Consider the following 24,498-nt stretch of genomic DNA (forward strand, 5'->3'; position numbering starts at 1 on the left):
AGTATATTCATTAAAGGTGGAACAGCAGCCCTTCCTTCTTGGATTGTCAGCTCCTTGTGTCCCCAAGTTTTCATTTTTGCCTCTGTGTCCAGCAACATGCTTTGCATGTATTCTTGTAGAAGTTTAATAAATCAGGGAAGCTAGGTAGCATAGTGTTTAGACTGTCAGACCTGGAGTCAGGAAGACTCATCTCCCTGAGTTCAAATCTGGCTCATACATTTACTAACTGGGTGACCCTGAGAAAGTCACTTAAGCCTGCTTGCCTCAGTTTCCTCATCTGTAAAATGAAGTAGAGAAGAAATGGCAAACCTCTCCAGTATCTTTGCCAAGAAAACCCCAAATGGAGTCATAAAGAATTAGACACAACTGAAATGAGTAAACAACAACAAAATTTAATAAATGTTTGTTGAATTAAAATCCATCAAAGCATGAGAGCGAGTTAGAAAGTAGAAAAGACAAAGATTTATATAAAATTAGAACTGGAAGAGACTAGGGATAACCTTCACCATCTCCCTCATTCTGAAAGAAGGGGACACAGGCCTGGGAGATGAAAGAGCTTTCCCCCCACCCCAAGATATTCGGCCAGTAAACAGCAGAGCTAAGATTCTAAACAGGTCTTCTAAGTTCCAGGATAATTCTCTGTGCCTATGGCACTTTGAGGTTTGTCAAATGCTTTACATAAATTGTCTTATTTGATCTTTACGAGAACCTTGTGAATTATTATCCCCATGTTGTAGCTGAAGAAACCAAGACTGAGAGGTTAAGTGAATTGTCCAGGGACACAGAGCTAGTAAGTGTCTAAGACAAAATTTGAACTCAAGACTTCCTGACTCTAAATCTTGTCCTGTATCAACTGTGCCAGCTGGCTGCCTGATATCACATGATGGTGATGCGAAGACATCTCCAGAGAAGTATGATTTGGATGTATCATCTGTGGGTCCTAGGATATGGCATTTGTAGAAGGGCCTGCCAAGACAGAATGGCATGAAATTCAGTCTGGGGATGTATGGTAGATGTGTTGGCAAAGGATTAGCCTTGGTAATTTCAGAGAGGTTTGGTCCCAAGGTGATGAACAGGACTGGGTTTTTGTGTTTTTGGTTCATTGAACTAAACTCACTTTACCCCCAACTAGATCACGGAGCGGCTGACATCAGGGATCCTCGATATATTAGAAGAATTGGTGGAATAATGGCAGTGAAATTTTAGGTTCACCAGAAAGTAGGTGAATGATCTCTTCATTTCCATGGATTGGACAATACCAACTTCACTGATATTTAGCTTCTCAATGCATAATAAATTGTTTAGTTTCTTTTGTAAGCAAACTAACATTCCTGGTTAGTTTGGCCTAACATTTGAAATGAGCAGAAATCTCAAAAAATTGTCTATAAGCTTGCTGGACTTCAGGCAAAATCTCTAGGCTAAGGAAATTTTCAATAGTAATCCACAAATTATGACTTCCTTTGAAAAGCCTCACTAATTATGGCAGACAGGAAAATGGAGATGAGGCCACCTACATGACCACTGACTTTTCTAAAAGACCAGAGTGTTAGAGAAGCCCAGTGGGAGTTGCTTAGTACAATTCAGCCATCTTAAAGGCGGAAAGATGACAGAAGTCCTCATAGTGGGGGCTACATGTGTACAGCATGATTGAAAAAACGAGGAAAGACACACGGCTGTTGTCTTTATCCATTCAGCCTTTCAGCCTCCTGCCTTCTCAAACTAGAAGGCAATAAATAGCCTTGAAAGTACTGCTTCTGAAATGAGTGATGAAATCCAAATTGGTACCACATTCGACAACAACACAACCTACTCAGTCTCAGAGCTTGTTTCACTCTACAGGGTGCTAGGCTGGAATGACTAATAACTTCTCACAAACACAACTCTGGGCTATTCCCTATTGACCCTTTCTCACTAGTGCATTGGAAATGGGCTCTGTTGCAAAGATAGAGAAAAATTCAGGAAATCTTGGCTGAATTGTGGCCCCTTTACCCTATACTGTACTTCCTGCCAAGATATCGGAAACTGACTCGCTACGGGAGGATCTTGCTAAAGGAGAAAATTGGGCAATCGGGGGCCTTATGCAATGAGGGAGTCGTTGGACAGGGTATTTCAGGAACAGTTTCACGGTGATTAACTAACTTGCTCCAGCTCTGTGTAGTTGTCATTCCGAATTACCACTTAATGGGTGAAGTGTGCAGGCTATTACAATCAGTAACACAGGCATAAGGAAGCAAGGCATTAAAAAAAATGAGCTTCCAAAGCAATTATTGCAGTGGATTTTTCAAATAGTTTTTATACTCTCTCTTTTGACCCTGGGGTATGGCTTAGGGAAAATATATTAATCTCAAGATAATAATCAGTCCATTTCAGTTCCACATTATCCACAATGATATTAAAGAATCCAACCTTACTCTTTTTTGGTTGCAAACATTAATTAAGCATGATAATTGTGTGTCTCAGTGATGCTTGGTACTTTCTGAATGAGTCATAGCTCAGGGAATAATTTGAATACAGCAGACAGCAATTTGCTACATAAATTCACCCCAATGGCTATTAGAAGCTCATTTCAGAATAGTCAAGCCTGCCAGTTTATAGTCTCTCCAGCATACAGTATCAAGTTAATCACATCTGCATCCCTTTTTCCTTTGCCCCTTCCTAAAACACTCCTTGAGAAAAATGTCTTCAGGATTTGTCATGCACACAATGTAAGGAAGGGTGGCTTTGATTTCTGATGACTACTTTTCATTACTTTCATGAATTGTTCAATCGTGTCTGACTCTCCGGGACCCCTATTTGGGGTTTGCTTGGCAAGGGTACTGAAATGATTTGCCATTTCCTTCTCCAGCTCATTTTACAGATGAGAAAACTGAGGGAAACAGGGTTAAGTGACTTGCCCAGGGTCACACAGCTAGTAAGTGTCTGAGGCCAGTTTTGAACTCAGGAAGAGGAGACTTCTTGACTCTAGGCCCAGCATTCTATAAACTATGGTGTCACCTAGCTGCCACTTTCTTGAGCAGAACCCGTTTAAATCCAGAAACCTTCTACAGAGTCTACACTGACACCCATTCCTTGGGGCTTCATGATAGCTTAGTCACTGGTCCTCTGAACTTTCCTGTACTTTTCACTCCTAATCAGACAAGAGAGTCACTTCTAATTTCACAGTTTTGCCTATGCAGCAAATCTATCACATAACCAATGTACTTGCTAAATCTTCCTCCCCAGTTACATGATGCCACACTGGAAGGCTTAAAACCCCCCCACTGCAATGTATATGTTAGGGGATTAAGCTGAGCAGCTCTGTGGGACCACAGAGACAGTCAACAGGGAATCGAGAGTAAAAAAAAATTGAGCTCAGTTTCTCATTTGAGACACAGGTTCAATGAAACACAAAGGAAAAAGACAGGTGTTGGAAGAGATGGAATATGATAGCTCTGTTTCAAATGGAGAGGGAGTAGGAACATTCCATATGGCCCCAGAGGGCAAAACAGGAGAAGTGGGCTCAAGGTACAAAGAAACCAATCGATAATAGATTGGAGGGAAAAACTTTCTAATGTGCAAAATGCTCAGGAGGAACCCATGAGACCAATGGGGATGCTGTAGAGAGGATCGCTTCAACTGCTCCCCATGGGGTGAAAGTTTTCTAGGTTTGTGTTGAGTTCTTTTCCCTTCTCTCTTGTTATCCTCCTATCAGATTATAAACTCCCGGGACACAAGAGACTTCTTTGCAGCCCTCCATAACACAAAATGTAGGCACTCAATAAATGCTGAACAAATTACTCCTACTCTGTTCTCTGCCTCAGTTTTTCTGTCTCCTCTTTCACAACAGCTAAAGCGATTGGTTAGGGATGCAGGGGTGGGGAACCTGCAGCCTCAAAACCACAGGTGGCCCTTTAGGTCCTCAAGTGTGGCCTTGAAGTTTAGGTTCAGTCAAAGGGCTGCACTTGAGGACCTAGAGGGCCACCTGCGGTCTCAAGGCCATAGGTTCCCCACCCCTGGTTACGGGTGGCACAGTGGATAGATTGCCAGGCCTGGAGTCTAGAAGACCTGAGTTCAAAACTGACTGCAGACACTTACTAGTTGTGTGTCCCTGGGCAAGTCACTTAACCCTGTTTGCCTCAATTTTCTCATCTGTAAAATGAATTGGAAAAGGAAATGATAAACCACTTCAGTATTTTCTTTTTATTTGCAAAGAACACCCCACATGGGGTCATGAAGACTTGGACAGGACTCAAATGACTCAACAACAAAGGGATTTGCACAAAGTGATCCCCCATTGAACAGTGCTCCCTCTCAGTTAGCAGAGGATTACTGCCCATGACCTGAGTGTTTCCCTCCTCCAACAAAAGCACTTTTGAAGTGAGACTTCCAGTCCTTGACCTGTGACACCTGGTACATTCTTTTTTTTTTTTTTTAACATTTTGGAGAGGGAAGGCAGGGCAATTGGGGTTAAGTGACTTACCCAAGGTCACATGGCTAGTAAGTGTTAAATGTCTGAGGCCAGATTTGAACTCAGGTCCTCCTGACTCCAGCCTAGGTCCAGTCTGTCTCATGAACCTCATGCGCCATGTACTTAGATATTAGTATAATTTAATAGTGGCAGTTAGGGGAGTGGTGAATAGAGCGCTGGACCCAGTGGAATCTGGTAGACTCAAGTTCAAATCCAGCCTCAGACACTTACTAACTACCTGACCTCAGCTTCTCTAAGCCTCAGTTCTCTCACCTGTAAAATGAGGATAATAACAGCACCTGCCTCTCTGGATTCTTGGGGGGATCAACTGAGATAATATTTATAAACCAACTTGCAAATCTCAAGTTGGCACATAAATGCAAGCTATTATAATGATGAACATATTAAAAATGTAGTTATCATGTGGGGTAAACTGTTCCATATGCAAAGTATATTCAAGGAGACAAAAAGAACTTGTCAGGCTGGGTGGCGACTTCTGTGTTCCCTCATGCCAACTTCTTCTGTAGGATTTCTGCCCCTCTCTTTCTAGGGAGAAGACAAAAGAGCAAGCTTTTCAATAGCCTTCTTCCATTCCTGCACTGAAATGGACAAGTTTGAAGAAGGCAATGTAGCTATTGGGATTACTGAGCTGGACTTGAAAATAGGAAGACCTAGTGAACAGGCCTCTATCTGAGACAGGGCAAATCACTGAATTTCTCAGCACCCTAGGCACCTCCTGCCTGAGAAGGGGCTGACTCATACTGGGAGAAGACGTTCAATCCCAGAAACATTATCCATCCATTTTCAGTCCCTATCCTCACTCTCCAGATATCAACAGCACAGCTTCATTACTGATAACGGTTAGGATGGTCCTTTGCCTTGGACCTAAAACTCAGATGGGTAAAATTCAAAGAGCAGGTGACTAGGGACAAAGAAGGCAATTTATTAAGTGACCCAATGTAATCAAAGCTCAAAACAATAGTAAATTACAGTCAATCAAAATTAGCTTGCACACGCACTTATTTCTCTCGAAGTGGTTGACGTACAACCTAATTTTGTTTGTCTTTCTCAGAATGAACTCTTTCAGGTTGACACTGAATATTCTGTTTCTTCCTTACTTTCTAATCATTTACCTCGGAGGCGATGGAGGTGAAGCTGCCAGTGAAATGAACATGTTTGTGCATCTCGCTTCCATTGGCTGTCAGGAACCATTCCCCAAAGGCTTGGTCTTCGGTCCTTGACTGGTTGCTATGGCTTTGATTAGGCAAAAGCTCTGCCAGGTCCCAGTGGTAGGAAGGCGTTGCCCCAACCAGTGCAATGAGGATCGCCTCCGTGGCAACATAAAGCTAGCAATGAAAAGGTACAAAATTAAAACATCCCATGGAAATTTGTCATGTACCTTAAAAATCTCACTCTCATGAATTTACAATCCTCCTTTGGATGCGTCTTCCTGGCCAGTGCAGTTAGTGATACTGCATAATTATAACGAAATCATCACCAGCTCATGGGTTTTGCATTTCATAGTTTTCAAAGGACTTCATGGAAATATTGATTTATTTGAACTTCATGGAGGGCTGGAAGGGTGAGCAGGATAGGTATGATACTGGTCGTCAGTTTAGGAGTTTGAATTTGCAAGGTTATCTCTTCCAAGGCTATTATTTCTTTTTAGATACTAGGCCCCAAAGTAAGATGCCCCAAATTCCCATAAAATACCACTAGGGGGCCACTCTTAGCTGGGCTACAGTCTCAAGTTTCAAACAGTTATGTTTCTCATATAAATAGCTAACTTAAGTCCCAGAGAATAGAACACTTTCCTGTTCATTTTTAAAAAGAAAAAATCCTATAACTTTGTTAAATACAGCTAACACATTTACGAGATTTATTCATTATTATATTTAAATATGCTATACAATATTTAGAATAAAATTTAAAGAAATTCAAATACCTAAGTAAATCTACATTCTTGGACCTTTAACCATTTGTTATTAATTACTGCTTAATCTATTCCTTGCTTCCCTCTTGGCTTAGGAAGATTTAATTTACCTTAGATCTTTTCTTTTCTTTCCTTCTTTTACCTTAGATCTTTCCTGAATTCTTTCAGACTTGCTAGAGCTTATCCTTAGTTCCAACAACCCTATGTCAGCTTTGCCAAATTCCACCCTTACTTTTTGCTGCTGCCAATTCCCTCTTCACTTTAGCCGGAAGAACCTATTTCCTCTTTATTAGGGGAGAAAGTCTTGAATGACCTTCTGATTTTCAGCTCTCATTTGCTTTCCTCCTAGCCTTTTTACCCATCATTCCCTATCACAAACTCCATGGTCCAGCTGCATGAGCCTTCTAACAGTACCTTAACAATGCTCCGCATCTCCCAGCTTCATAGTTTGGCTTTGGGTGTCCCTCCTGACTGGGGGTGCACTCTTCCCTCACCGCCATCTCTACAAATCTCTAGTTTCCTTCAAAACAAGCAAGGTGGCATGATCAACAGAAGGCTGGCTTTTGAGGCAGGAAAACGTGGGTTTAAATACGACCTCTGTGACCTGTACTGACCCTGGGTAAATCACTTGATGTCCTAGTGTCCTAGTCAACTCTCTCAGACCAGAAGTGGCAGTGACTATACTGACCTGGATGAATGGAAGGAGTTTCCTATTCCAAGAGCTTATTATACCAATGAACTTACAGGTGTACTCTCTTCTCCTATATTTCTTATTCAATGAAATAGTTAGGAGGTGCAGCAGACAGTCAGAAAGACCTGAGCGCCAATCCAGCCTCAGACACTTACTAGCTATGTGGCTCTGGGCAAGTCGGTTAATCTGTTTGCCTCAGTTTCCTCAACTATAAAATGGGGTTAATAACAGCAACTATATTTGTAGAGTTGTGAGGATCAAATGAGAGACTAATTGTAAAGCATTAATCACAGTACCCAGCACACAGTAGGTGCTTTATAATTGCTTATTCCCTTTCGTTTCCCTTCTTTTCAGACTCAATGCCACCTTCGATGTGAAGATTTTGCTCATCCTCCTACCTATTAGTCTACCCCCCTCCAAAACCTGGCTTCTATCTTTTGTGCATACACCAATACAGTATATTTATCTTCCGGCTTACAAAGAAGTTCCCTGAAGGAAGGGACTGATTTGGTCTCATCTTTGTGTCCCTGACACTTGATGACAACAACGACAACAACAACAACCACAACCACAACCATAATAGCTGATATTCATATAGGACCTATTATATGCCATGCGCTGTGCTGTGCGTTATAATTATCATCCTATTTGGTCCTCACAATGACCCTGAGAGGTAGGTACTATTATTATTCTCATTTTATAGATGAGGAAACTAGGGTAGACAGAGGTTAAGTGACTTACCCAGGGTCATACAGGTGTCTCAGACTCGATTTGAACTCGTCTTCCTGGCTCCATGTCCTGTCTTCTGTGCCACCCAGCTTTCCTAACACAGCACCTAGTATACCATAGGCACTTAATAAATGCTTATTGACTGATTCTTTTCTCTGTGGGCTCAGAGAAGGAAAATACAGAGCAGCAATTTACAAGTTTTTGTGAATAACAATGTTAACCTCACTACATTCTTGAAAAAGGGGTTTTGCTGCTGCATCACTAAGACATTTCTTCAAATCACTTCTCCGGGCGTGTACATCCAATTTTATTCCTACCATCAATGGTTCTATCAATGGGCTCTCAGCATACATAGGCTCAGACTGCCCTGAGACCTCTGTATTTGGATGCAGTTGGACACTGTGAGACACAGTAGACCCAACAAGGTAATAAGCATTGATAAAGCACTTAGTGTATGGGCCAGGCCCTGTGCAGCCTTGGAAATACAAATACGAGCAGCAGGACAGTGCCTACCCTCAAGCAGCTTACATTCTATGGGTGGAAGACAGAACATAAAAGAATGATGAAAACCCACAGGGGTATGGTAGAGAAAGGTAGGGAGCCAGAGGTGGAACCTGGGGAGCAATGAAGATGTGGCTACCCTGGGCATCTTCCTCAAAATGGGGAAGAACTAGTCCGTCTGAGGAAGAGAAAGAGGGAAAGAACAGGCATTTATTAGGCACCTACTATGTGACAGGCATTTGCTAAGTGCTTTACAAATATCATCTCACTTGAGGAAGAGGCTTCAGGAGAGGAGGGTATTTCTAGCGTGAGAATTCCAGGAGTGGAATGAACTTGCAGGGTAAAGAAGTTTCTGGGTCATAGGAGAGAAAAGAGGGAGAGTTAGAAGCACAGCCCAGAGGATTAATTTGGACTCAAAGAATACGGTTTCTTCTACATACTGCAATGTGTAACCATAATCAAATCACCTTCTCCTCTCTGGTCCTCAGTTTCCCAGTGTTTAAAATGAGAAGGTGAGACTGATCTTTCAGGTCTTTATCAGCTCTAAATCCTGTGATCCTATGGAAGTTTTAAACCAGTGCTTGGTTATTAACTATTTACTGCGTCATGGATTCCTTTGGATGTCTATGAAACACTCCAACTTTCAGCTTCAGGCATTTTCTCTGGCTTTCCCCTCTGCCTTTCTTTGCTCTGACCATCAATCTCCCTGACTTCCTTTAAGTCCTACTAAAATGATACTTTTTACAAGAAGTCTTCCCCAAATACTCTTAATTCTAGCACCTCTTTTAATATTTCCTATTTATCCTGGATATAGATTGTTTTGTATATATCTGTTTGCATAGAGTCTCAGTAGACTGTAAGCTTCTTGAGGACAGGATGTTTATATTTTTGCCACTTACTATGTGCCTGGCATATGGTAAGTGCTTAATAAATATTTACTGATTAATTGATGAAGCCTATGGACCCCCTTTCAGAATATTTTTTTAATAACTGAAGGAAATAGGGGTGGCTAGTTGGCACAGTGAGTAGAGCACTAGCCCTGGAGTCAGGAGGACCTGAGTTCAAATACAGCCTTAGACACTTAACACTTACTAGATATGTGACCTCGGGCAAGTCATTTAACCCCAATTGACCTGCCTTCCCCCCTACAAAAATGAAAAAAATATGTAGGGAAATATTTTTAGTTAAAATAAAGATGAGATTTTTTTCCCCGTCCAAGGTCACAGACCCCCTGAAATCTATCTAGCAGACCTAGGTTAAGAATCCTTGCTTTATAAAGAATTACAATGGAATTTCTGCACAGTAAATATTATCCTAATTTTAATGTTGAAAAGAGAGATACATATGTGCACATCATTTGGCCCTGCAATTCCATTTCTAGGGCTGTATCCCAAGGAGATTATACAATGGGAAAAGAAACCCACAGGTACATAAATATTTATAGCAGCTCTTTTTGTGGTGACAAAGAACTGGAAATTGAGGGGATGCCCATCAACTGGGGAATGGCTGAACAAGTTGTAGTATATGAATGTAATGGAATACTATTGCACTATAAGAAATGATGAGGAGATGGACTTCAGAAAAACCCTGGAAAGACTTATATGAACTGATGCCGAGTGAGGGGAGCAGAAACAGGAGCAGTTATAGCCACATTATCCAGTGACTAACTTTGATACACTTGGCTCTTCTCAGCAATGCAAGGTTCTAAGACAACTCCAAAAAGCTCATGATTGAAAATGCTATCCACATAGAGAAAAAGAATTATGGAGTCTGAATGCAGATTGAAGCATACTATTTGCTCTCTCCTTTTTTGTTTTTGCTTTTCTGGTTTTGTTTCTTCTTTCTTATAGTTCATTCCATTGATTATGATTTTTCTTTGCAACATGACTAATGTGAAAATATGTTTAATGTGAATATATAAGCAGAGCCTTTATCAGATTGCATGCAGTCTTGGGGAAAGGAGAAGGGAAGGATGGGGAGAAAATTTGGAACTAAAAATCTCATGGAACTGAATATGGTAAACTAAAAATAAATAAATAAATTTTTAGAAAAAGAAAAGAAAAGAGAGATACAAAAAAGTGATACCAGAAGCAGGGCCAGGATTTAAAAATAGGGCTTATGGATCCGTGCTCTAAACACATTCCATAATCAGGCATATCAGCTATTTTTATCCATTTTTTAAAAGCTTAGCCAGAACACATGAACTATTAGTCTAGTAATGCCAAACTCTGGACAATGTTTGAGTTCACTTGGCTCTAAGAAAAGACATACTTTTTCATAAAGCTAATGAAATGGAAATTCATGTAGCTTGTACAATATGACTTTTTGATCGGATTGTTCACTTGATAAAAATCTGATTGTGTCTGAAATTTACTGTGTTCTGCTATCTAAAGGATAAAATGTCTATTTTATATGGCAATGATATGACTGTTAAGTGGAGAAGATTTTTTTTTAAGACAAAGGAAGAGTTGTTTGTCATATTAAGAGAATAAAACTGCCCTACAGAAAAAAAGTCATGACATGATAAGTAGAATAACATAAGGCCAATGTAAACCATGGCAAGTAGTATTTTCATATTTAGCAGTAAATCTAGAGGAATGAAAAGCTGATATAGGTCACTCTATGGCAATTAATTTACTACAAAGGAAAAAGAAAATGAGTCTAGTCCAGACTTCCCTCCATCCTGATGCAGGAACCTATAAGAAGCTACAAAATGGGAAGAATCCATTTCAGTGAGATGTACAAGAATCAGAAATTACAAGTACAGCAAGATCATATAAAATCAATCAGTCAACAAATATTTATTAAATATCTACTATATGACAGGCACTGAAAATGCAAAGACAAAAATTAAACAATGCCTTCCCTTGAGGAGCTTACATTCTGTCACTGAAAATATGGACACATAGAGGAAGACACAAAATCAGCATAGGCAAAGTAAACATAACAAAATTTTTGGTAGAATTTTACTAGCTGGAAGAAATCAGGAAAGACCTCATGGAGGAGGTTGCATGAGATTGTTGCTTTGTGTTTGTCCTTTGTTCCTGAAAAGAACCATGGCATCAGGGAAATGAAGACATGACTTGCAACTAACTTTGATTTGAGTGAGGAAGGGCTGTGCAAGGTCACCAGCCTCACTTTCTCCTCCAGAGCCATCTGGGTCCAGTGACCAAATATTCATCAGGATGACTAGAGGTGACCCAGGATGCATTGGGAGACCCTGGCCCTTTTAGGCTAAGGCCTTTTCAGGTTCTCACTTTGAGTGAGTCCCATTCAATGAATAGGCCTCTTTAAGAAGTGAGTTAAGGGGGGCAGAGCAGCTAGGTGGCACTGTGAATAGAACACCAACCCTGGAGTCAGGAGGACCTGATTTCATATCCAGCCTCAGACATGTATCACTAGCTGTGTGACCTTGGGCAAGTCACTTAACCCCAACTGCCCTGCCTTCCTCCCTCCAAAAAGAAAAAGAAAAAAGTAAGTCAAGGCATGACCTCATTTAAAAAAAAAGTCAAACTGGGAAGGGAAGACCCTCAGGAGTGTTAGTCCAAAGAGAAACAGTTACTATTGACATTCATGCTGAGTCAGGAGAGTCCAAAATATAGACATTAAGTGGTGCTTGGGCAGAGACCTATTGTGGTCCAATCTATGAGCTCCAGAATGAAATGGGTTTAAGGTTTGGTCTTTGAGGAATGAAGGAAGAAAGGAAGGAAGGAAGGAGGAAAGACAGGATAGACAACTGGTCAAAGGTTACAAAGAGTTAAAAAAAAGAAATGCAAATTATTAACTGTAATTTAAAATTGTGCAATCACTAATAAACAGAGAAATGTACAACTTGAAGCAATCTTGAAGCAATCCAGGGTACTCTCTCACAACATTAAATTAATAGAGTAAAATGTGAAAATTCTATGTGGAAAGGGTGTGAGAAGACAGGCTTTTCCTTTTACTGATAGTGCAACTGTGAAATGGTTCGATTATTTGGGGAAACTTTTTGGAATCATTAAAGAAAAGTTACTCATTTTTCCATAACCTTTGACTCAGGGTATCCTACAGAAACCACAAATTTTAGAAAGACAGGATGGAATAGGAATGCATTCTAAGCAAGGGGAAAAACACATTGTTGCAAATGAAAGGAGAGAGGAAGTAAATTGTATTGTATTGTATACTGTAACAACGAACAAAACTAGTTTGGTGGAGCCCAAGAAGGTGAAAGACCAATATTAATAGGTTGGAAATCTAGGTTGGAGCTCAAAGTAAAGCACTTTAAATGTAAACGGGTTACATTGTAAGCTCCTTGAGGGCAGGGTCTGTCTTTCTTTTTATTAGTTGTATTCCTAGCACTTAGCACAGCACCTGGAACAGAGTAGGTGGTTATTAAATGTTTATTGAATTGGACTGGATTGGAAGCATCTATCAGTTAAATTTATATTTGATCCTATTGGTAAGAGGAAGCTACTGGAATTTATTGAAAGGGAGAATGTCAAGGTTATACCTGTGCCTTAGGCTATCACTCTGGCAGCTGTGTGTAGGATGTGTGTAGGTTAGAGAGGGAATGTGAGGCAATGACACCAATTAAAAGGTGATTGCAATAGACCCAGGCAAGATGTCTTAAAAGACTGACCTTAGCAGGCTAGCAGGCCTGTGAATGGAGAAAAAGAAGATCTGAGAGAATATTCAATGGATAGAAACAGAACTGACAGGACTTAGTGACTGATTGGGAATGAGAAGGTGCGGGAGACTGAAGACAGGACGATGACTTTGAGGTTGTGAATTGGTGATTGGAAGAAGACTAGCCCTTCTGACAGGAACAGGGAAGTACAGAAGTGGGGACTGTAAGAGAAAGATAATGAGTTCTGTTTTGGACATGTGTTTGAGATGTCTATGGGAAATCCGGCTTGAGATGTCCAAAGGCATCTGATGATGTGTGTATATGAGAGAGAGAAAGAAGGAGAGGGAAGAGAGGAAGAGAGCGATGAGGAGGAGGAGGAAGAGAGAGACAGAAAGAGAGAGATAGAGAGACAGAGACAGAGAGAGACAAAGACAAAGACAGAAAGACAGAGACAGAGAGAGGCAAAGAGAGACACCTAGGGCAGAGGCAGGGGCCAGGTGGGAGAGTGGGGAGGGGAATGCCCACAGTCAGAGGGAGATGTATGGTGATGCAACAAAGGAGATTGTGGTGAAGTCAGACAGCTATGAGAAGAACCAGGAGAAGGTCCCAATAGTGTCAAATGTTGCAGATCCCTCAGGAAAGATGAGGTGTGAAAAAAGGTCAGAGGATCTGACCATTAAGAGGTCACTGGTAATTTGGGGGAGAGATGCGATTACAAAGCAGTTTCTACATGTTTAGCACATTCAGATCTTAACTACAATCTCATAAGTCAGAGGTGCAATCTAAATGTTAGCTAACTTTAACTTAATCTGCTGAAAATCAACAGAAGGCAGGGAGGGGGGAGGAAGAGAAAGTAGAAGGAAGGGGCTCAAGGACAAGTAAGTTCTAGTGAGGAGTGTGCTGGGGAAAGGGGTTTGCCCAGGAGGTGTAATATGGGAAACTAGAACAGGAATCCTTCATCTCAGTCAAGTCAATTAGCCACTGGTGTTTTCCTTTATCTGTTAACCAAAAGGAGTGGACTATATGGTCTCTGAAACTTTTACAGAGAACTCACACATGGCAAGCGTTCACATGTTGGTCAGAAGAAGAGATGCAAGGATACTCTCAGATTCTCTCTGAAGAATTTTGGAATTGATTGTGAGGCCTGGGAGACATTGACACAGGACTGCCCAGCATGGCGTGCCCACATCAGAAAAGGTGCTATGCTCTACAAGTGAAGCAAAATTGCAGCAGCTGAAAAGAAATGTGGGATGTGCAAATTTAGAACCATCCCCACACCAAATGCCCATATGGACTATTTGTGCCCGATCTGTGGTAGAGCCTTCAGAGCTCATATTGGTTCTTTCAGTCAAAGTCAGACACCCTGTACATTGACTCCAACATAGAGATATCATGTTGGTCCCCTTCAAGAATGAAAGACAACAGCCTAATCCAAAGGATTAGGCTGTATGTCCTCTGAGGTCCTTTTGAACTGTAAATCCATGATCCTGTGTTCTTGTGAAAGGAGACTGGAAGATCTTGTGCCCAAAAGAGTATTTTATTAAGTGGTTCCCTCTCTCCCTAAGTCTGTGGGGTTCAATTTCAGTCAGTCAACTAACATTCATTAACAGCCTACCACATGCCAGGTACTTTGCTACAAACACTGAAGATACCAAGAAAAAGAAAAGTTGGTCTCTGTTCTGAATGAACTTACAGTCTACTTTGATATCCCCAGGAAATGAATGACAGTTACTTTTTAACTCTGTAGAACCAGCTATCTAGGGAAAAGGCTATTTGACCTTTGGACACAGAAAAAGGTATATCCTGAAGTTTATCGGGCTGTGCTCTACACCAATTGATATTCCAGATCTTTCCAAACCACTGTGGAAGAGGTAGATCCTAGGAGAGAGGTAGAGGGAAGTCCTAGGAGAGTGAGGGGTTGGAAGAGAGAGGAAAAAAAAGATCCAAACCCAGGTATACTATGGGGATTGTTAAGACTTCAATGATCTACCCTAGCATTAGAGTTTTAAAGTGAAGGAAAGAATATTAGGGGTCATCTAGTTCAATTCCCTCATTCTACAGATGATGAAACTAGAGCCCAAAGAATAAGCCCAACAGACTTGCTAGAGGTCATTCTGGTTATAAGTAGCAGAGCCATGATTATTCTATTGCTATGACATCTGCAGTGAAATAAATAGTATTAGGGGTCTTTAGGAGGTTACCTAACCCTGCCCTAAAATCAAATCCATTACAACGAGGGCTATTAGTACAGGTTAGGGCACCCAAAGGCTCTCAAAGTACCCACTGGCATCAGAATTTTGGCCACATGTGACCCTTCTGATTCTTGCCCATCTGACAGCCAACCATAGGAAAAGGTAAATGAAAAAAGACTAGATAATAAACAGAGCTAAGTTCCCCACCCACCATTTAAAATGCCATTTCATAGGCAACTATGTCATTATCAAAAGTAAGGAAGAAAAGAAACAGAATAGACAATCAAAAAATAGCAAGTAATTTGGCAAATTCTGGGCTTTAAAATGCACTGTATAGTGTTGTTTTTGTTTTTAAAGAAACCGGGGTTAAGTAACTTGCTCAAGGTTACATGGCCAGGTGTTTCTGGGTGTGGTGCTAAGTGTCTGAGCCTGGATTCGATCCCAGGTCATCCTGATTCTGGAGCCAGTGCTCTTACTTGCTGTGCTATCTGGCTGCCCCTTTGTTTTTGTTTTTTGCAATAGCGCCTCCTAATTAGGTTTTAATTAAGATACCTTGAAACATATTAGACTTTTCCCCAGTGCTAGCAAGATGGCAGCCTGAACAAAGCATACTGAATAGGTAAGAGAGGTGAGATGGGGAGATGGCCTGGTATTAAAAACTTGCTGTGAACAACAGAGTTGCTAGAGGCCGCAGTCTAATGTTATAAAGGAAACACTAGGCTGGAAGTTAAGAGGCTTGGTTCTAGGTTCCTGGCTCTGCTTCGATAACTATGAGACTCTAATCAAGCCATTTCATCTTTTGGACTTCAGTTTAATTACCTGGAAAATGAAGAAGCCAGATTCTCTGATCTCTCCTCTCTTCTGAACTAAATATATATATATATATACACATACATACTAAATACATATACATATATTATACATATATACACATATATAATTATATAACATTATATATATATATAATTGTATGTGAAATTCAAACAAATTCAAATATAAGAAAGGAGAAAGAACACCATCCATGTATTACATGCTAACAGGTATTTCTACCCATGAGGGATCTGAAATGATAACATTTTAAATCCAAAGGAAATTTTAAATAAGAAAAAAAAAACTTCTTTAAAAAATTAAAGGCAACACTGGGAAGTAGTTAGAAAGCAGAATTTAGAGTCAGAAGTTACTACCTTCAGGTCTTGCCACTTACAGTGCTGACTATGTGACCTTGGGCAAATCCCTTCATGTTTCAGCACCCCAGGCAACACTCTTAAGGGTATATTTGTATTAGTGTAGAACAGGTGCTGATCCGCATTGCCAAAGGGAATTTCTTCCCCATGCCAATATAATAACAAATCTGGTTGGTTCAGGAAAAAAGAAGAAATAAAGCATATTGCTGCTACTAGGACATTTTCCATGTTAGTTTTACAGATGCATTAAAAAATAGTACATGGGAAAAGTTTTATATCAAATTTCTCAGATAAAGGTTAGCTATCTAAGATATATAGACAGCTAACACATATATAATACAAAAGCCAGTGTCCACAGTAAATAAGTGGGCAAAGGATATGAATAATCCGTTCTCAAAAGAAAATTGCAAACTACTGACAACTATATGAAAGAATCCTCCAAATTATGAATTACAGGAGAAATGCAAATCACAGCAACCCTGAGGTTTCCCCTAACACCCAGCAAATTGATAAAGATAACAAAAGATGAGAATAATCAATATCGGAAAGGTTACTGAAAGATAGGCATACTATTTCATTGTTGCTGGAGCTGTGAATTAGTATACCATTCTGGCAAGCAATTTGTAATTATATTAATAAAATGATGAATATTTCCATGCCCTCTGACCCAAAGATTCCTAGGCATCTATCCAAGGAGTTCATTGATAAGAAAAATGGTTCTATATATAGAGAAATATTTATAGCATCCATTTTTGTGGTGGTAAAAAAGTGGAAACAAACTGATCCTCATCGATTGGATGACTAAACAAATTGTGGTGAGTGTAATAAAATTGTACTATGCCATAAGAAAAGAATATGATGAATTCAGAGAAGCATGGAAAAATTTACTGATGAACTGATGTAAAATGAAGAAAACAGAATCCAGAAAACACATGACTATAGCAATGTAAATGGAAAGAACAGCCATCCTAAAATGCTGGAAAGCATAGCTCCGTTCACTTAAGAAATGCTTGTTGGTTTGAAAATTAATGATGCAAAACTATAAAAAAAAATAAGACAAATATGACACTTCCCCCATTCATTTGCAGAGTTGTGTAGGTGTGTGTGGGTGGAGGGGGAGGGAAGGGGTGAAGTGGGGGGCTATGGATGTGAAACACTGCATACATTGATTTTTTTTATCAAATGCTTAATTAACTTCTAGTTTACATCATTCATTTCTGCAAGATTTTGAGTTACAAATTTTCTCCCTGTTTTTCCCCCACTCACCACCCCAAAAACAGCAATCCCACTGGATATCCCCTCCTCCAATCTGCTCTCTCCAATATCTTCTCCTATACCCCCTTCAACTTTCCAGTAGGGCACAGTGGATCTCTATGACCCAGTGCCTATATATCTTATTTCCCAGTTACATGTAAAATAATATTTATAATAGTATATACACACACACACACACACATATATGTATATATATTTTAAACATTTGATTTTAAAACTTTGAATTCCAGATTCATTCCTTTTCTCCTTTGTCACCCACCCTTACTGGGAAAATAAGCAATTCAATATAGCTTGTACATGTGTAGTTATGCAAAACATTTCCATAATAGATATATTGTGGAAGACTGACTATATTTCCCTCCCTCCTATCCCACTTCCCACTTGTTCTATTCTCTACTTTGATCCTGTCCCTTTTCAAAAGTGAGTGCTTCCAACTTCCCTCCCCCTGAACCTGCCCTCCCTTCCATCATCCCCCCTCTCATCCCCTTACCCCCTACTCTCCTGGAGGGTGAGATACCCTATTTAGTGTGTTTGTCATTCCCTCTCTAAGCCAAATTCAATGAGAATAAGGTTGACCCATTCCCTTTTGCCTTCCTATGCTTCCCCTCCATTGTAAACATTTTTCCCTCACCTCTTCCAAATGAGATAGTTTACCACATTCTGTCTCTCTCCATCTCTTCTCATTATATTCCTCTCTCACCTCTTAATTTCACCTTTTAAATATCATCCCTTCCACTTAAAATGGTCCTGTGCCCTCTATCTATGTATACCTTTACACATACACATTCACATATGTATTCATATGCCCATATACTCTCCTATATATGTATGTGTATTGTATGTGTGTATATATACACATTTCTGTTCCCTTCAATTATTCTCATACTGAGAAATGTTTCATAAATTACAATGATTGTTATTTCATGTAAGAATGTAAATAGTTCAACTTTGAAAAGTTCCTTATGATTTCTTTTTCCTGTTTACCTTCTCTTGCTTCTTGTATCTGTCAATTTTTCTATTCAACTCTGGTTTTTTCATCAAGAATACTTGAAAGTCTTCTATTCCACAGCATGACCATATTTTTCCCATGAAATATGATACTCAGTTTTGCTGCGTAGGTGATTCTTGGTTTTAATCCCAGCTCCTTTAACCTTCGGAATATCATATAACAAGCTCTTTGATCCCTCAGTACAGAAGCTGCAAGATCCTGTGTTATCCTGATTGTGTTTCCACAGTATTCCAATCATTTCTTCCTGGCTGCTTGTAGTATTTTCTCCTTGATCTGGGAAATCTGGAACCTGGCTATAATATTCCTAGGAATTTTCTTTTGGGGATCTTTTTCAGGAGGTGATTGGTAGATTCTTTCAACCTCTATTTTGCTCTCTGGTTCTAAAACATCAGGGCAATTTTCCTTGAAAATTTCTTGAAGGATTATTTCTAGGTTCTTTTTTTTTATCATGGCTTCCAGGAAGTCCAATAATTTTTAAATTATCTCTCCTGGATCTATTTTCTAGGTCAGTGGCTTTCCCAATGAGATATTTCACATTGCCTTCTACTTTTTCATTTGTTTGGATCTCTTTGATAGTATCTTGATTTCTCGTAAAGTTACTAGCTTCCATTTGCTCCAATCTAATTCTGAAGGAATGATTATCTTTAGTGAGCTTTTGAGATTCTTTTTCCATCTGGCAAATTCAGCTTTTTAAGGCATTCTTCTCATTGCCTTTTTGAGCCTCTTTAGCCATTTGAGTAAGTCTATTTTTTAAGGTGTTATTTTCTTCAATCAGGTTGTTGACTCTCATTTCATAATTTTCTTGCATCATTCTCATTTCTCTTCCCAGTTTTTCCTGCACTTCTCTTATTTGATTTTCAAAATCCTTCTTAAGCTCCTCTATGGCCTGTAACCAGCTCATATTTTTCTTGGAAGCTTTTGGTACAGGAGTTCTGACTTCACTGTTTTCCTCCTGTTCCATGATTTGGTCCCTTTTGTCCCCCAAATAGGAGTGTAAAGTTGGATTGCTCTGCTTGGTTTGCTTCCTTTGCATGCTCATGTTGCCACTCAATCACTTGACCCTTGGGCTTTTTGCCACAGTAGGACCTTGCCACCAGACAGGGAGCTTCGTCCCAAATGCTGGGTTTTCTCAGCTACCAAAGGTATTAGTTGGGTGCCCTCTCTGAAGCCTCCACATGCTCTGGCAAGCTAGTCATGAACCCCAGGACCTCCACCCTAGACTGCAATCCAGATCCAAGCAGGTTAAAGCAAGAGCGATTACCCCTCACACTGGTCGCTTTGTCCCCCTACAATCTGCAGGCCAGGAGCTGAAGTGGCCACGTGACAGTGGCTGTGCCAGGGTGCCTCAGTGGCTTCTCACCCTGGTACAAAGGCCAACCACACTCCCAACTACTAGATCCCAAAGTCCACACTGCACTGACCTCTCACTTTGTCCTTAGCATCTATGGGTTGATAATTCTGGAAACCGCCACAGCTGCTGGTGATCTGAAGTCCCTCCAGCCAGAGGCTGGGCAGCCCATCCCGAGGCTAAAACCTCTGGCTTCCAATGTACTGCGCTGGCCAATTCCTGCCAGCCTGCCAGGCTGTCCTTAGCGGGGGTTAGCTTCTCTGTGTCATTTTGTGGGTTCTGTAGCTCCAAAGTTTGTTCAGAGTCACCTTTTACATGAATTGGAGGGGGTGGGAGCTGGAGCCTTGCAGAGCTCCTGTTTCTACCTATTGCACACATTGTTACATTTTCTTCAGCGTATTAATCATTTGTAGAATTTTTTTGTGATGTAAGTGGGAGGGGGATATAGAAAGAAATTCAAGCAATATAAACACAAAAGACAAATAAAAATTATTTTTTAAAAGTGTATTTTCAGGGCATCTAGGTGGTGCAGATGAATGGAGCACCAGGCCTGGAGTCAGGAAGACTTGAGTTTAAATATATTCTCAGACACTTAACACTTACTAGCTGTGTGACCTTGGGCAAGTCATTTAACCTCAATTGCTCTGCCTTCCCCCCTACAAAAAAAAAAAGCAAAAAAAAATTTCTTTGGTTGTTCTTACCACGACTTACATCTGGTTAAGGGAATACCCATTACTATTGATCATATCCCCAGTCTTCAAACATACCTAAATATTTCATGCAAAACAACACAAATCATGAAAATTAAATAAAAGTAATTGGATACAAGAGGCAAGGAGAGGGCAATATTAATGTACATGGTTATTCTATTTTTCCAAACTTTGGTGGATTGCATTATCCATCATTTTTTACTTTATTTACCAATACAGTTAATAACATTTTCTAAATTACTCATGGAGGGTGCCAAGCACAGCATGACCCCAAATTAATCAGCAGGACCAAGATTTTAATGAATCTTGGCTACACAATGGCATAGCTAGGGCAAGGTAAGTTCACCTCATGCATGCTCATCCACAGTCTTCATCTTTAATTTGGTCCACATTCACAGAGATCTGGAAAAACAGTTATATGAGTTAAGAAAAGATTAGGTGACCTCCCCATCTCTGGGGATAAGAAATAGGACTGTAAGCGGCCCCTGAAACACACTCAGTAGCAACATGAGTAAGTCATTTTAATCAGTTAACAAGCATTTTACCCTTTCTTTATTCACAAAATAGTGAATATAACATCTATCTTACCTACCTCACAGATTTGTTAGGAGGAAAGCATTTTGTAAACTTCTGGGCACTACAGAAATATGACTTGAATGCTGGACTACCTTGAATGCTGGGCAGGGTCAAATGGTTCTACCTTAATAAGCGGCAGTTTTCTCAGCTGTAAAATAAGGAGACTGGAGATTTCTAAGGTTCCTTTCAATTCTGAATCCTGTCAATATCTATTACCACAAAGTTACTATGACTTCATTCCCAGTTTGCAGGGGTGGTGGAGCCTTGTTCCTGACTTTGGATATGAAAATTTCACAAAATCCCAACTCTGCTATTGGTGTTCTTGTCAAGAGAAGACTTCCTCTCTTTTTTCCCCACCAGCTTGGCACCTACAAACAGATCTTCTAGAAAGAGATCACCATAGGGTCACATAGTTAGGATTTATCTAGTCCAATCTCCCTGCCCCTCTCATTTTACAGTTGAGTAAACTGAGGCCAAGCTAAGTAAACTGTGAAAGTCACAAAAATAGTAAGTGGCAGACCCAAAATGTGACCTTGGTGGGTAGGTAGGTGCCACAGTGAATACAGCACCGGTCCAGGAGTCAGGAGGACCTGAGTTCAAATCCAGACTCAGACACTTGACAATTACTAACTGTGTGACCTTGGGCAAGTCACTTAACCCCAAATGCCTGGCCCTTGCCTTCCCCCCTCCAAAAAGACAAAAACAAACAAACAAAATCTGACCCTGGGTGCTCTCACTCCAAGTCCAATATTCTCCAGATTGACAATAGTCTGTCCTTCCTTTAAAACCCATCAAAAGAAAGAAAACAAGTTGCCACTGATGATTGGGCTTTCTATTACTAGACTATAGTCACAAGAAAACAAACAAGATTAATAAAAACTCAGACAACACTGAAGTATGATACAGCAGAAGCAATGCCTCTCGAGTCAGAGGAGCTGGGTTCAAATCCCACCCTGATACTTATTACTTGTGAGGCTTTAGATATCAAAAATGACAGGCCAATGCCACACAACTAACCACATACTTCCTTGTATTTTCCTCTGACAAGCATTTAAGTGCTCCAAAGGGGGAGAAAAACAAAAAAGCTTGGAGAATGAGGCCCACGAGAGCTTGCAGTGTGGAGGGAAGTCTCATGTAAGTTGTTTCACAATCCTAGGGATTCAGCTGTCTCTTTTGGCTATAGATCTACAATCTTCTGACCTGGGTGGTTTCTCGCCTAGAGCAGGGATGTTTCTCATTAATTCTGGAGGCTTTGTAGAGGCCAAGAAAATCACGTATGAGTCTTGCTGAGTTCTGTGGCTCTGCCAGAGGGACCCAGAAACCAAAAATGCTTGCAAAGCACACACACCCTTGGCAAACCTCTCTTCTCCATATGAAATGGCAACGAGTCAACACTGTTTGTTGATGTTACTTATCCCTGACTTCTGGCATCAGTTCAGATAAGTCTTTTCATGTGTCTGTGTTCTTCATGATCAATCATTTCTTAGGGGACAGTAATATTCCATTACCTAATGGAATTTAAAACAAAGGAGTATATGTCCTGACTTCCATTTTCCTTCACATTCACAATACAGAGAAGGTGAAGACTTCTTTGCCTAGACTAGACTACTTGATATTTTCCTGCCTCTCTGTGTGTGAACAGTGCCTGTCAGACAGTTGGCACTTAATAAATGCTAAATGACTGACTAGCATTTCAACTCAAAATCCCTACCAGGAAATAGAGGCAAAAAATGAAAAGTAAACAAAATGACTCACCTGTTAAACATTAGAATCAACTCTTATCCAATTCAGTAATTATAAGACAGCTAAGTTTGTCCGTTTTGCTTTTTTTAAAAACATCCAGTGAAGTACCCTGTGCCTCTCTTGGGCATCATCTCCATAGGTAGCCTTACTCCACTACTCTCTGGTCCTCAAGCATGCCCTGTGATTTGACACATTATAAATATGTATATAAATATATCTATATCAATCTGTCTATCTATCTGTCTGTCTGTCTATCTATCTATCTATCTATCTATCTATCTATCTATCTATCTATCTATCTATCTATCTATCATCTATCTATCTTTCCTCATGCTTTTTCCTATGCCTGGAATGTCTCTCCTCCCACCCTTTTTTCCTGATGAATTCCTACCCTCAAAGCCCAATGTAAAAACTTTTCCAAGAAGCCTTCCCTGATTCCTCAGTGATGTCAAATTCAAATAGCAGCAGATGCCACTGAGCCCCATATTGACTTAGAAAACCACAAATGAACATCATCTGTATTGTGTTACATTTTTATTAACTTTGTTCAACATTTCCCAATTACATTTTAATCTGGATCAGGCCGCACTTGGAAGCTTTGCACCTTTGCTCCATCCAGCCAATGAATTTGATACCTCTGCTCTAGTTAATAACTTTCCCCCACAAAAGTTACATAGCACTTTGTAACTGTATAATACACTGACTCTATAGTATTGTTTTGCTGTTATCTCTTGCATGACAGTCATATTCCCTAGTAAGATCCATGGGGGAAAGAGCTCTGTCATCTAAACATAGCACTAAGCTCTGTATAAAAAAGGGCTCTTAATAAAAATATCCTGACTTGAATCAAATATTAGTTTTGTCTATAAACAAAAACTGAGCTAGTTTAATTTTAGGTACATAGCATGTTTTTTTAAAAATATAGATATTGAATACAGAGGGAAAGGGGACCACTTGCATGTGAATAGGTTCATAAACTGAGAGCTAGAAAAGGTCATAGAATTATAGAGAGAGAGAGAGAAGGGGTGCACCTGAGGTCCAACCAATTTTACAGATGAGAAAACTGAGGGTGGAGAGGTTAGTTCTAGCCATATCAAGGTAAATCCTCTCAATCAGAGGTCTCAAACCCACCGTTGCCATCCCCAACATACCCGAAATGCCACAGGAACCAGCTTAAAATGTAACTGTAAGATATTTAACTAATCAAATAAAATACAATAGAACATAGATAACATTAACACGTGTTTTTTCTAAGTCAATATGCTCTGCTCTGTCCCCTTCCTCTGCAGAGATCCTTGAGTACACTTTACTGATCCTGGTTTCTATTTGAATTTGACACCACAGCTCCTAGGTAGTTCCCAAAGCAGCAATTTGCATGTAAAAATACAGCACTGTCCAAAATGGTAGCTTCTTTCCCTACACTTTTTAAAAGTATATGATGCTATTAGCAGTCTCAGATTTTATATTCTTGGGTTCAAAGATCACTACAGACAGTGACTGAAGCCATGAAATTAAAAGATGCTTACTCCTTGGAAGGAAAGCCATGGCAAATCT

At 40.1% G+C, this 24,498-nt stretch overlaps 1 protein-coding gene across 5 annotated transcripts in view; it reads right to left on the bottom strand.

The window, feature by feature from the left end:
* SLC22A15 (solute carrier family 22 member 15) overlaps nt 1-24,498 on the bottom strand; it is a 90,400-nt gene that overhangs the window by 61,936 nt on the left and 3,966 nt on the right. For 2 of the 5 annotated variants that reach the window (XR_011168720.1, XM_069090266.1), the window contains exon 2: nt 5,581-5,793. The exons of 1 other annotated variant lie outside the window; for it this stretch is intronic. Coding sequence is in view for 3 of the 4 variants with exons in the window: in XM_069090266.1 (XP_068946367.1) it covers nt 5,581-5,793 (213 nt within the window). In the remaining variant the exon portion in view is untranslated. Of the gene's footprint in view, nt 1-5,580; nt 5,794-6,794; nt 6,901-7,812; nt 7,907-24,498 lie in introns of all 5 variants that reach the window. 2 more of the 5 variants (XM_069090269.1, XM_069090267.1) reach the window with 2 other exon arrangements.

The sequence above is a fragment of the Petaurus breviceps genome, unplaced genomic scaffold (genome assembly GCF_028583685.1).
Source record: "Petaurus breviceps papuanus isolate PSGF00001 unplaced genomic scaffold, PetGlider_PUasm1.0 186, whole genome shotgun sequence".
Lineage (NCBI taxonomy): Eukaryota > Metazoa > Chordata > Mammalia > Diprotodontia > Petauridae > Petaurus > Petaurus breviceps.